Raw genomic sequence first — 13,638 nt, forward strand, 5'->3', positions numbered from 1 at the left:
GGAGCAAACCCCGACTTCCGCAACCACGCAAACCTGCTTATTACGGTGCTCGCCAACATGGACCGGCTGACGCAATCTGCCATGTCCAGACCCGACTGAAAGGCCTCACACATGGCATTCTTGCCATCCTGTATCACAGCAAGAAAACCATCCCGTTCGTCCCCTTCGGGAATATGTTCAGCCTCTATGGAAACAGTTCCACAGAGAGTGCGTGAAACGTGACAAGGCACATACGCAGTAGGGTGCCCGAAGAGCCATACTCGCTGAAGAAAACACTTTCTTCGCCCAACCATCAAAACGCTTGTCGTCCCCATCAGGAGGGATGGTAGGATACCACGCCTGCTTTGCTGGGGCCGTAGCCGCCTGCACCACCAAACTCTCCGGAATGGGGTGCGTGGTCAAGTAGCAGGGGTTGCTACTGGCTGGGTGGTTTTTTCGCGGCAAAGACTTGCCCACTGCCGGGAGACTCTCCGGAGCAGTCCAAGCCGCCGCCACCCTCCTTTGCAGAGCCATATGGAACGGCAGTACTGGGTCAGTTGGTGGACCTTGGTCAAGGATATTCGTCAGGTCATCCTGCAGAAAATCCCCTGGTGTAGCAGATCATCCCAAGTACTCTGACCCTCGACATAAGGCGCCGGTACGAGGACTCGCCATGTGTGCCAGGCTCAGGCCTACAGAACTCCACCGCCGTAGAGGTGTCTAGACCACTGGCGTCGTGCAGCGACTGACGCAGGTCCTCCACCTGGCTGTGTCCAGAGATAATCTCGTCTGGTACCGTATCAGGAACCATCCCATCTTCAGAACCCTCATCCATCTCAGAAATATAATCAAGATGGTGGAAAGTGGGCACAGAATGGGGGACAAAGACATGTTTGGCCTTGGCCAGAGCCTTTCTAGGGGGTTCCATCATGCCACGGGGGAAAAAACTGCCTCGAAAGGCATCGAGGGCGTTGAGTGAAAAAGCATCGACGTTGAGCGTGGCGCCAACAGCATCAACGGCTTCGACACAGGCCTTGAGGGCGGAGCCCCGAGCATGTCCTTCGACAGCCGGAGCGCCGATTGGACCTGGAACGGGCAGGACTAGAACGATTCCCCTGGTCCGAGTGGGACCTTTCCCGCAAATCGTGCCGCCCACCCGAGCCCGAAGGCGTACCACCAGTGTCTCTACTATGGTCACACCCGACCCCACTCGGAGGCGCGGACTGACCGGTGCCCTGCGATTCAAGAATCGCCAACATTTTCTTACCGAAGGAAGCCCATTCCTCTGGAGTCGCATGCTTCGTGGGATAAGCAACCCACTGACGGGTGTGCCTCCAAGAGGCAGAGGAGTGGCGGGACCCACTCCGGGACCGAGACCCCCGAGACTTATGACGGCGATGCGGAGAGTCGGCCCTCGAATCGTCCGTCGAAAGCCCAGTGGATCTCGACTTCCGGGGCTTGGACACCTTACCGACCGACAGCTTCTTCTTATGCTCCTGCAAGGCACGAGAGCCAGGTGTTGTGCGAGTCCGTCACCGACAACTTGGACCCGCAGTCCCCACACTTCTTGAAGCCCGGACGCAGGGTGGAAGAAAAGGAAGAGATCCTGATAAACTTCACAACGAACAGATTCGAAGAACCAAAAGAACAGAAATTCCAAAGAGTCGAGGCGCGCCGAGATCTCCGAAGCGAACACTTTCGTGGAAAAAACGGAACTGAGGCTACGGGTGTCGTGCATCCTACTTATAACATCTGGTGACGTCGGCTGTCGGAGGAGGTCCTCGAGGACGGCGTATCAACGTCATCGACGCAGGAGCCAAAAGATTTTCCGAAGCAGCACAGCTGTGATGATTACAGTCAGATATGGAATACGTCGGAGGACCCAATCCCCTCGAAAGAACACTTCAGAATAATCAGAACAGCTTGCCTAGCGTTTATAAAGTCCAAATCTAAGATGGTTTAGGGCCTTGTGCCCAAATGTCACCAGTTCTGAATTATATACTTCACAGGTATGAAGAGAATGTCAATGCCATTGTCTAAGATTAAGAACACGAACATTAGGTTAAATTCAAGAAAGTAAGCACTCAATCACAGTCCTTAGGATAGTCATAAGAAGGGGCCCCGTGGCCAGGCCTCCAAAGACAAAAGTCAGGAAAGAGTGATTTAAGGAACGAACTTTGTCCTCCGTAGGCTTACTTGGGTGTGGAGGTGTAAGGGGGGGCAGAAATGTTAACTTCACCGCTGGCTCAGATTTCTCCAGAGACCACTGCTGGAGTTCCAGAATTCTTTCTGGACCATTTCTTCTGTGCGCTCATTTCCGTCGAGGAAAGGCCTAGGGGTCACAGGTGCAGTGGTCACTTTTGGATGTGGGATTTAGTTTTAATCAGTCATGGTGCCTATCGGTTCAAGGCAGCTTCCAGTAGAACACCCAAACGAGGAAAGAGGAAGAACTCTGCAGAGCAGGCCACCTCGGGACAACTCCAAAGATTAAAGTGTTTCAACGTGAGTCACCACCGTCAAGCAGCGACAAGCCATCTTCAAGTGGGGAGGAAAAAACCAGGCCCAGCACAGCTTATGCAAGAAGGCTGAAAATACAGGCGTCTTGTTACACAAGTTGAATAGCCTGCAAGTGTCAAGGATGCACTCAGAACGGTGATGGCTGCAGAGTGGTAGCAACCCAAGAGAGCTGGTCAGTCTACCATTTGGTCATTTGATACTTCCAAAGGCACATACCCTTGAACAGGGGGTAAAGACTGGTTATTCCCACTGATCATGGGGTTGAAGCACAGTCTAGGGTCTTGAGATCAGGCAGAGAAGCAGGGCTTCACCAGTTCACTGGATTTGGTGCCAATCAGCTCCAGGGTTTTCGGGGGTTAGGGGGGGTGAATGGGCTGTTCTGTGTAGGCAACAGGGATCTGCTAAATGGCTGGAGGAGCCTTCTTTGGATCCAAGATTTGGGCTGCAAGCTCACCAAAGCCCACCAATGGTAAGGATCTGCATAATGAAGGATGAAACTTCTCCTAAATGCACTTCCTTTAAGGAAATGTGTGCAGCTTTAAAAATACAAAATTTCTACCGAGGGAGACAGTCTCCCAGTACTTGGGGACTGCTCAGTTTCCCCAAAGAATAATAAACAAGGGAAGTAAAGTAGGCAGCTTTATTTACCTCCAAAAGTCAGGTCAGCAGTCAAAACAAAAAGAAAGGGTGTCCCAAGAAGTGTACGGGAGAAAAGAAGAGAATCTTTCATAACAATGTATGGGGATAGTCACTCAAAGGCTAAAATGGGGGCATTAAAAGCACCGGGGAACCATAAACCCATATACTAAATAAAGGTAAAAGTTCAATAAGTAATTTAAGTAGACAAAATGATCAGATCAATTGCATATATAAACAGTGAAAGGTCATCCAGGCCCTTCTCATTCCTATACTAAAATGCAAGGCCAATATAGATACAGTACACATTCTATCACCAGCCAAATTAAACCTTCCGTAATGACCAGTGTAAAGGACTATTCACAAAAAGGGACTAGTAATGTGCTTACTAGATTCAATCGCTGCTTTGACAAGGCTGATCATATCCTTCCAAATGACCTGTAAAATGGCATCTGTAAGAGATATAAGGCACAATTACTACAAATACAAACAGGAGACAACATGCCATTCACTAAAGTAAATTCAATGTAGAAAGGGAGAAAACATGAGCTCGGCCTTCTAAAACATTGAGCAGCAGTTGGGGGACCTTCATGTAAAAAAAAAATTTTTTTTTTTTTAAAATAAAATAAAAAAAGGCCACAGTAGTGCATATGGAATTCACAATATCCTTTAACATACCCACTCCATCTACTCCTTGCCACAACAGCCTACACTATTAATCTCTTACCAGAGGCATCTTTTCCAACTGCTATAAAGCCATCCTGTACTGCATTCAAGAGAGTGCTTGCATGTTTGCAGAAGAACGAGGGACTAGTTATTAACGGGTGCTGGAGAGGTTCTAGTGAGACAAAAAAAAAATTAAAAAAAAGAAAAGTAGGATAATTAATGCAGAATGTTTTACACAAAAGCAGTGTGGGGATGTACAAACACCACACAAGAGGGAGCCAAACATCAGTGGAGAATGGCATCTTTGGTGTGGTTGGGCACAATTACAACTACCCCAGAAAGCAAATTACTTCTGTGAAACAACAAAGACCAAGTAAATGTCACATTTAGCAGCAACATATCTTCACATGTGTACAATGACACTTACCTAGGCCAAGCATAAGATTATTTTGCTTGGCAAACATCACAATCTCTGGTCCCAACAAAAAGTGAAGCAGCATTTCAAGTCCCAACAGCTGAACAGATGGTAGTGCTGTTGATGAAAGGCTGCTAGAATTCAAGTTCATCCTAGGCGTTGTGGGGCTCGCAAAGGGGTGGGTTCCTGATTGGAAAAACAAAATACATGTTCATGGTAGATTTGAAATTCTGCCGAGTCACCCATTAAATAAAATAAGTGCGCAAGCACACACACACACACACACGGCAGGATAGTGCCTTATAGGTCAACTTAATTTGTGGGGTGTCTAATGCCAACTGACTCTCCTAAACGTTTTGCTTGCTTTCTTGATCGTAAGACTTTTTGCTGTCGGAGGGATTTTTACTGAAGCTCAATACAGCTGAAAATCCTGTTTTGTTTGCTGCCTTGAATATCCAACACTGACACCAGGGCAGGGGTGCTCCTTAAGAACACTGACTGAATGATCACCCAGAATGCAAGTTGCAAGTATGTTGGTGGCCATTTACTAGTTTTAGAAATGTAATTGTAGCCCATTTGTTTCCGTGGCCTCTGTTGGAATGGACTACAACAAATTACCAAAATGGCAGCTCTACCTCTGTAGGCTCCGGGCCAAGACTACCAACGAATCCTTGGTGTGATTGGTACCCGGTTTAGAATGGATGTGGGTTTCCTATAACCACGTACCCGGAAAAGAGGTAGAGAAGGTATGTTGCATGGAACCCTACTGATGCTATAATGTTCACACTCGGTCCTCCTGTTGTGCCTCAGTGCTGGGGAATCTTAGCCACAAGCCTTCTCCCCTAGTGCTCCTGCCGGCCTCATGAGCTAGGTCTTCCATGCCTGGAGCCCTCAAATCTTTGCCCCCTTATTGCCTGCTCAAACTGTGGTGCGGGCCCTCTGCTGACTGGCTGGTCCAGAGTTGCTTGCTGTTACTCCATCATATCCTCTGCTCAATCGTGGGACAGCAACCTTGTGTTAAGGAGAAAGTTCATTTTGTGTGCCAATTCCCCTCAACCAGAGAGACCCCTCTTCCCCCAGCTCTCGCTGGACTTCTAGGCTTTTATGATTTACTCTTCAGAGTGAGTGGGACCTTTTACCACTCATTTCTTGCTCCGAGATGGGAACCCTATTTTTTTCTGCAACTTTTTTCTTTTTACCTTTAATGGGTCATGCTTTCCACCATGTATTTCACTGCAGGCATATGTAATGAATTGGTGCAGTGTTGCTGGGGAGACCCCTGGGTTTCCCCCTTTTCTATTCCTGATTACCTTTTCCTGAGAACTACTGTTCTGGAGTGCCAAGGGGCTACATTAGAAATCCTTTCCCACTGCTCATGTATCTTCTATAGCTACAGTAACAGACCAACCTAAGTGGCTGCTGGCAGTGGATAACTTTACAATTTTTTGATAGTTACTTGCATGCTGTTTCCACAGTACAGCACCCATGGATGACCATTTTCACAAAATGGCCCAGTGTTCCTTTATCGGCATTTTTCGTGTGTGGTGCCCTTCTAGCATTCCAGGTCGGGGTGGGTCCTAGAGTTTTGCCTTTGGCGGCATATCTTTGTGAAGCCCGCCAAGGATCTAGTGTGTCTGCTGAGGCAGGAAGTGAGGGGAGGAGGCCAAAACCTCAGGCCTTTGTCTTCAGGTATGCCTGGCAGGAACCAGTTTGAACTGGGCAGCTGGCTGTCGGACAGCCAGCCCCCAGGTGATTGACAGGTCCATAGGACTGAATTAATGGGTTCCTGCATAAATGTCAACCAATGGAACTGAAGCTCAGAAGACTACCAGAGACGCCTGCAGCACCTACAGTAACTGCTGCTGGCCTGACCCAGTTTTCACATCGAAAGGGCAGCTCCGCCAAGGACGGCCTCCTCCTCTGGGCTGGTGGTCATAACCAGCCTCAAGACACTATTCAATTTGAGCTGTCCCCTGACATCCTACAGCCTTCCTGGGATGCAGAATCCAAATACCTGGGGTAACAACCACCTTAAGTGCATTGCCTTGCCATTGACTAATGTCGCTGGAACTTCAGTGACATCCGGGTGGATCTCCAGAAGCACAAATCCACTTCCACTCCTCAGAGTCCACTCACCAGATTGCAGGACCAAGAAACAAAGAAGATTCCAACCAGCAGTGATCGTTAGCTACTGGTGCTGAGAAAAAGGCGCCAAAACAAACAGACACGGGAGTAAGAAGAATTCTTTGCCATCAAGTCTCTCTCGACTACTACTGTAGAAGACCGTCCAGGGTTCCCCCTTTCGTCACCACGACCAAGGACTAGGAGAGGGGAGGGGAGGGGATTTGCAGCCATGCATTCAGAAGGTTGCCAGCTGCATCAGCTTCTTCACTCACAAAGTACCTTAAGGGAAACTTAACGGAAGCCGTTTGTGTTCCTCTGGTTTGCAGGTGCCGTTTTTACTGTTTGGGTGTTAACCCATTTTCAGTCGCCCAGGCATAACAGCCTATGTCCCTCCAGGAAGACTTCTCCCAAGCACCTGAACTTTAACCAAGACCAACTTTCACAAACTTGTTACTTGCTTGTGCGTAGAAGATTTGCATCAGAATAGTCGCATTCCTATTGACTTGAGCATTGCTCGTTTCCCAACAAATCCTCTGAACCTCTAGGCTTAGGCATTGCTGGTTATCCTACAAACCTGAACTGTAGAACTCCTTTTTTAGGGAAAAAGAATGCTTAAACCTTATAAGAGTTGCGACTAGAATTGCTTACTTGTGATCGTTGCTCTTTGCAAAGAATGTACAGTTCATTTCAAATCAGTGCTTTCACTGACCTGAAGTCACTGTGTGGATAAGTAAAGTATAACAATTTACTCACCCGCCTTATTCCTCCTTACTATACTAAATGTATGTTTGATGTTGCTAGTTGATGCAATATTCCTTCAGTTTCTAACCAATATCTATATATATGTATATCTATATATATATATCTATATATATATATATATATATATATCTATATATATATCTATATATCTATATATATATATCTATATATATATATCTATATATATATATCTATCTATATATATATATCTATCTATATATATATATATATATATATATATATATATCTATATATATATATATATATATATATATATCTATATATATATATATATATATATATATATATATATATATATATATATATATATATATATATATATATATATATATATCTATATATATATATATCTATATCTATCTATCTATATATCTATCTATATATCTATATATCTATATATCTATCTATCTATCTATCTATATATCTATATATCTATATATCTATATATCTATATATCTATATATATTTCACTGAATAAACTTTGTTAAAAGGGACTATATGGTTAAGTTGCACTAATAAAAACCTGTGAAATTCAAAGAAAAATCTTCATTAAAAAGGTATGTTATGGTTACAAGTAAAACCAAAAAACCTCTGAAATTAATTTGCCAGTTATGGTAAGCTAAGCAACCATAACTCGCACCACCACTGTGCACTTCTAGGACTAACACCAAGGACAAAGATGACATCACAAATGTCATATCACTGATGACATCACATATCTGGGCAACTTGTTTTTGTTCACTGACATATCTAGGCCAGGTTGTTTTGTTCACAGACAGTCAGAATATAAATATTCAAAAGCCTCAAACACACAATTCATTTGTATACATGAATGTTAGGCAAGATTGTATGCAGTACCCTTTAAGAGACTACAGCAACCTCGAACTCCTGCCAATAGGATTCCAACCTTTGGTATAAGTCTGTACTACACAGGTTGGAGCCGCCAGGTTTCTCTCTAGAGGGGTCAATGTGAGCAGTGGAGTGGTGAAACAGATTTTTGTCCCATTGACTTCCTTTGAACTGCCTTTTCCTTCCTTTTAAAAAAGAAATAATTTAAAAAAAAGCTTTGTCTCTTAAAAGTCTACTTCCTCTAAAAAAAGACTTTCAGATGTGCCAAGAACTTTGAGTCTTTAAACTACTGGGGACGATTATTTGCATTGATCTTAAAGTTTGACTTGAAAATGTAGTTATTTTGCTTCACCTCATCAACAGAAGGGTTACAAGGTGTCCAACAATATTGCATGAACAATCCGTTAATGCATTTTGTATCTCAGTTTGCTGTATCGTGGAACCGGAGCATTAAGTCTGGGCTGTTGTGCCTCCCTATTCCTTGATAACCTGACACATTGAGGCAAACCCTGTGAACCAAGTGAGGAAACTTTTCCTCAAGAAAATCCTCATAAAACTACTCACGGGATGCCAATGCACAGTTTGGCTGGTGGGTTTGGGCAAATTAAACTGTGTGGGCCTTTCTACTCCGAGAAAACCTGTGCCCCCCCCCAAAATGGTTCAATTTTGGTCTACCACATTGCCTTCTAAGAGTTGCCAAAGATTGCTAGACCACAGTGACCGCTTCAAACGCCATAAGGATTGCCTAGGTTTATAAAAATTTATCTACACGCCATATGGCTGGGAGATTTCTTAGCATCCAAAACAATACAGTGCAGACTATTCCCATCTACTGCATGTGCTACACCAGTCTCATCCATGGCAAAGTTAAAAAAACTAAATATAACGCACCTGACTTCATTCCAGGTGTCAGTTGATTAAGACTCTGATTGGCTGCTCCACGTGCAGGAGTAACTGCAACAGCAGTAGAAGAATCCACACTTAAAGCATTTTGAATCAATGGTGCACACACCTAGAAATATAAAAACACAACCACACTAAAGTACAATATTGAACAAAAAAATAAAAAGAACTTTAAACCAGTTAGTGCTTGCAATATATATTAGGGCAAAAAGCGCACATGTATGCTCGCTTTGATTTTAGTGGTAGTATATGACAAAAAATAGGTTTTAAAAAAAAAAAAACAAAGCTAGGTTGTGCCTTTTCGATTGGTTTGCTGGCTGGAGCAGCATGCATAAATCTACTTCTCCAATGTGTTGCCTGAGAAAACACCATCTCCATCCACATCGAATTGCCGTGGAGGCTGCGGCCTGGTGTCAGAGTGAACAAATATAACAAAAGCCATTTTAGCTTGCCTTGTAGTGCACAGATGGCCGAAGACAACATTTCTGGGAGTGAAGCCAAAACTAAAATCACAACCACCAGCCAACTCCACAACAAATCTTACCATGGACTGCTAAATCCTTATCCACGCACGTCAAAAAGGTTCATTCACGCAGAGAAAGCCCAGAAATAATGTAATGTCTCTGGCTGCTGTTCCTAAGAGGATTACCATTGTATCCAATTCTCCTAGTTCCAAGACATCACGCAATGCAGACAAACATTGGCCAGCTCAGTTAGCATCTACCTGTTCAAAGTTAGCAGAAAGCTGGGGTCCGAGCCTCATGAGTAGATACCACCAGACTTCTAATTTTGTTAGTGCCAACGCCTCGGTCCTCACGTGGATTGAGCACAATGGCTGCATTAAGAGCTTCAGCCTCTTCGTACTGGATAGGATTTCTTAAAATAGAAAAAGCATAATATTGACAAAAACAATAGAATTCGGTCTACATCTTACACATGAAGACAAGCAGCACATTCAGTAGAGGGCCATTAAGACTAATTCCAGAAATGCTAACTGCAGCTGATCCATCTTTGAATCTCAGCTAAAGCTCTGCAAGAGAAAGGACTTTAGAACTTATACCAAACTTCGGGAACATAGGATTACTAACCTGGGTTTGAAGCAAAATTGTCGATTAGACTCTTCCATGCAATAAAGGCAATTTTCTTTATTACAGGGGATCCACTCCGAAATCCAAGCTCTTCCAATTGTAACAATGAGTTGATGAAACTTCCACTACGATGAAGTGTCTGAGGGTTCGAGAACATTTAAAAGAATGATTTCAGAAATAGGAATACTACCTGAAGTACAAGAAATGGAAAAAAGAACTACTGGTGTTGCGGCTGCTTACCTTTCCCAAAAGCTTCACAAACAATGGCCACAACTTCAAAACATAAGTTTCATTTTTAGTGGAGAATAACCTCTGAAGTTCAGATATGATTTTCTGGAGGGCAAAAGAAAAAGGGTTAACATCTTGTCACTTACGTTTAAGATTATTATGGAAGTCACAAAATCCAATAGGTGCACATAATTTGAAATTACACAAAATAAATGCTGCTATGTATTATAAAAAGCATTTTATAATACATAACAAATGCAAGTATTACTTGCCAAGAAGATAGTGCTTGCTGTACATGTCAGGGCAAAAACACTGGTAGCAAGAATTTACCAAGTCATCAAATAAACATAAGTTATACCCATCACAGTACAATATAAGACCAGGAGAGTGCACGGGATAGATTGAATCTAGGTTACGCCAAGGTGGTGTTGGAAGAGCCAGTTCGTCAGTTCTTTACAAACCTAAGCGAGACTTTGAGCAGACCGTACTACCAAAAGAGGATCCGAGTGCAGCAAGAGAAGGACCATTTCCTAATTTTCTCCTTGCAAACCACTCCAATATCCAGTCTAGATATGGTCTTACTGCAAGATGACAATGGGTCACCTGAGATTTTTAGTTTGGCCAGCATACCGGCAGTGGCTGCCTTGTAAGCGAGGCACATTGTTTTGAACCAGAGACTAACCAGGATGGTGGGCCGGTGTAATTTCTGCAAGTCACCTAGGATGAGGAAGGGGGCAGGATGAGGAGGGCTGCAGACGGGGCGGTTTGGGGTGTCGGGGGACACATTTGCAGGTTTCAGCAGTTCAGATCCCCGAGCAGCAGGGACTTCACTTATTTCTGTACATTATAGGGGTGGTGTACGGATTGCTAGCGAGATGTGGTTCAACAGTGCCAGCATATTTGGAGCGAGCCCATTTCCTGGTCTTCTCTTCATTTATTCTTTTCTACTCCTGTTAGAGCTTCTGAAATTGGTCTGGCCCATGGAAATGGATAGCTTTTCAACTAAGTAAGGCAGCGCTTCAGTTGATATAGCCATGAATATGTTACAGGCCGTTTTAAAAAGAATTGAAAATCTGCCCAGAGTAAAGCTTTTGAGAACAAGAGGGATGTGGTTTAATTTCTTGGATGCCAGCAGTTAGTGTAGCAGCAGGGTGATGCACTGTGTGTCCCGAAGTAAAGGCAGTGACAACAAAAATAAGTGTTGCCTCCCTACAGTTGACAGTACTAATTGTGTGTGTGTAACCACCCTCTGGGTCACTGAAAAGGTGTGCTATACCAGCTATGGATTTAGAATTCAGTCACAGATTTGGTTACAGAAAAGGAAGGCAAGAAGTGACTGGTGGTTGGAGGACTAATGTCTGGCAGCGAGACTCCCAAGACCCCCCCCCCCTTGTTAATTTGGAGTTAATTAGTTTCATCTCTCAGTTTCCCTTTGATTAACCTCGACATTCAACTAGCAACACACCTCTTAGACTGCATTGTACTTGTTCTACAGAAGGGCAGCAGATGCAGTCTGTAGAGGGAAGCTGGATGTGGCTACTTACCCCGAGGGATGCATGTTCGGGAGAATTCTCAGAAATATGCTAATTCCCCTCTACCTTAGAGATCCCCAGCACTTTGGACTCTAGGACTTTTAATTTTTAACCTGGAGAGCGCGAGAACCTTTTTCCCACTCATGTATTTTTCTGTGATTTGAACAGTTTCATTTTGGTTTTTGGAGTCTGACAAACTCCATAGGCATCTTTACATTGTGTCACAGCACCTTCAGTGCAGTGGCACCGGGAAGTCAGATTTCCCAAAGGTTTAAATACCTGCTCTTGGTGAAATTACGGTTTCCAAGACCAGTGAAGTGAAATGGACTTTACTTACATTCTAGACCCAGCACACACTATCTTACCATAGGGAGCTGGAGGGGTCACTTCGTATCCCCTTTGTCTAGTTTCTCATGTAACATTTTCATGTTGCCCTTTCTACAATTAATGGCTGTTTTTACCGCGGGCTGCGTTTGCAGCTGCAGTAAGGCACTCATCGGTGCCCATTTTGGAAAAATGGCCTGGTCTTTTTTCACCATTTCTTGCGGAAAAGGTCCTTCTTGAGATTTACTCTGCGCGCCAAACCAGGTTTGGTCCCTTTGTCCGTTTTGTCTTTGGTGGGATTCACAAGTGAAGGCCGCCTCTGGCTCCAGAGTGTTTGGCAGGGGCCGAAAGTGAGCAAGGCGCCTGAAACTTCCTGTGCTTAATCCCCATGGTTACAGAAATGCACCCATATGCGATTGGCCAGCTGGCTGTCCGGCAAGGGCAGTCACCCTGCTGTGCGATTGACAGCTAGGCTGGAATGAATGGGAGAAATCTGCATAAAAGTAAAGGCTTTTTGGCTTGGAAGGCAGAATCGAACACTGGACGAAGGAATCCGAAGAACAACTTGGAAGAGACGCCTGCTGCAACTCCTGTACCGTTGGTTTGCCCTATGAAGCCCTGGTGCTGCGCGGAAACTCCAAATTCGCCTCGACAAGCGAAGCCCTGGATGACTTCTCCCCTTGAGTTGGTGGGACCAATCAACTCCGAAGTTAACTTGTTTACACAGCCTCTCGGAGCTGGCTGTACTTCTGCTGCTGCTGTTGGAACCGAAGTGCCAGGGAGAGGAACCCCAAACTGAGTGCATCACTTAAGTCGGGCCCGCGTTTGTGAAAGATCTTCCGGACTCCCAGTAAGCATGACTAACCAAGCATGATCCACCTCAGAGTGCTGGACCCCAAATACGAGGAAAGTCCAGAGTGGTATCCGAGAGATCGCAGTGGTGCGATTTTCTGAGGCGTGAGGAGCTGTAACCGCGAAGTGCTGCTGAATTGAAGTTTGTCCTTTGCTGCTGACCGACCCATTGTAGCGCAGGAGTCCCCAGAGGTCATCCCTCTTGTCTCCATGACTGAGGCACAGTAACAAAAGGATCTGCAGAGCTGCACGGGCACAGAAGACAGCTGGAACAATTTCTGCTAACCAAAAGGTACTGTAAAGTTTGAGAGGACTTACCTCCTGTTGTTGTAGCCTTACTTGATCTCAGTTGAGACTCGTCTTGGTTGCTTCTGTAGAGTTGCCTGCATCTCCTACTCTTCAGAAGCCTCCCAGCTTGTGGCCCTACATTGATTCTACTTTTTCTACAAAGACTTCTAAAACATTGTGCAAGACTTTTACTGACCTGCAAGAAGAGCTTCAGCTCACCTATACTTTCGCCCAATTGACATTGGCTGGCCTGGCTCCCTCAATGACTTCTTCCCTCCTACATTGTGCTTTACCTTTTCTTCCAGGAAGGGGTCAACTTACTTTGCATTGGGGGGTTCAAAAGTACTTACCTGCTTCAGAATAATTGTGTGATCCTTGTTTTATTCTAGAACCTCTTTTCTTTGACACTAAGTATTGCTCCAAATGCAACAGTAATATTAATGTCGACAGTGTC

The 13,638-nt window shown here is 44.6% G+C and overlaps 1 protein-coding gene across 2 annotated transcripts in view; it reads right to left on the minus strand.

The window, feature by feature from the left end:
* RIF1 (replication timing regulatory factor 1) overlaps window positions 1-13,638 on the minus strand; it is a 1,074,525-nt gene that overhangs the window by 881,137 nt on the left and 179,750 nt on the right. For both annotated transcript variants that reach the window (XM_069616488.1, XM_069616487.1), the window contains exons 7-13: window positions 10,201-10,293; window positions 9,961-10,099; window positions 9,597-9,748; window positions 8,861-8,981; window positions 4,226-4,399; window positions 3,860-3,970; window positions 3,522-3,584 (exon numbers count right to left, since the gene is read on the minus strand). In XM_069616488.1, the coding sequence (XP_069472589.1) occupies window positions 3,522-3,584; window positions 3,860-3,970; window positions 4,226-4,399; window positions 8,861-8,981; window positions 9,597-9,748; window positions 9,961-10,099; window positions 10,201-10,293 (853 nt within the window). The remainder of the gene's footprint in view (window positions 1-3,521; window positions 3,585-3,859; window positions 3,971-4,225; window positions 4,400-8,860; window positions 8,982-9,596; window positions 9,749-9,960; window positions 10,100-10,200; window positions 10,294-13,638) is intronic.

The sequence above is a fragment of the Ambystoma mexicanum genome, chromosome 9 (genome assembly GCF_040938575.1).
Source record: "Ambystoma mexicanum isolate Mex_15411 chromosome 9, UKY_AmexF1_1, whole genome shotgun sequence".
Taxonomy (NCBI): Eukaryota; Metazoa; Chordata; class Amphibia; order Caudata; family Ambystomatidae; genus Ambystoma; species Ambystoma mexicanum.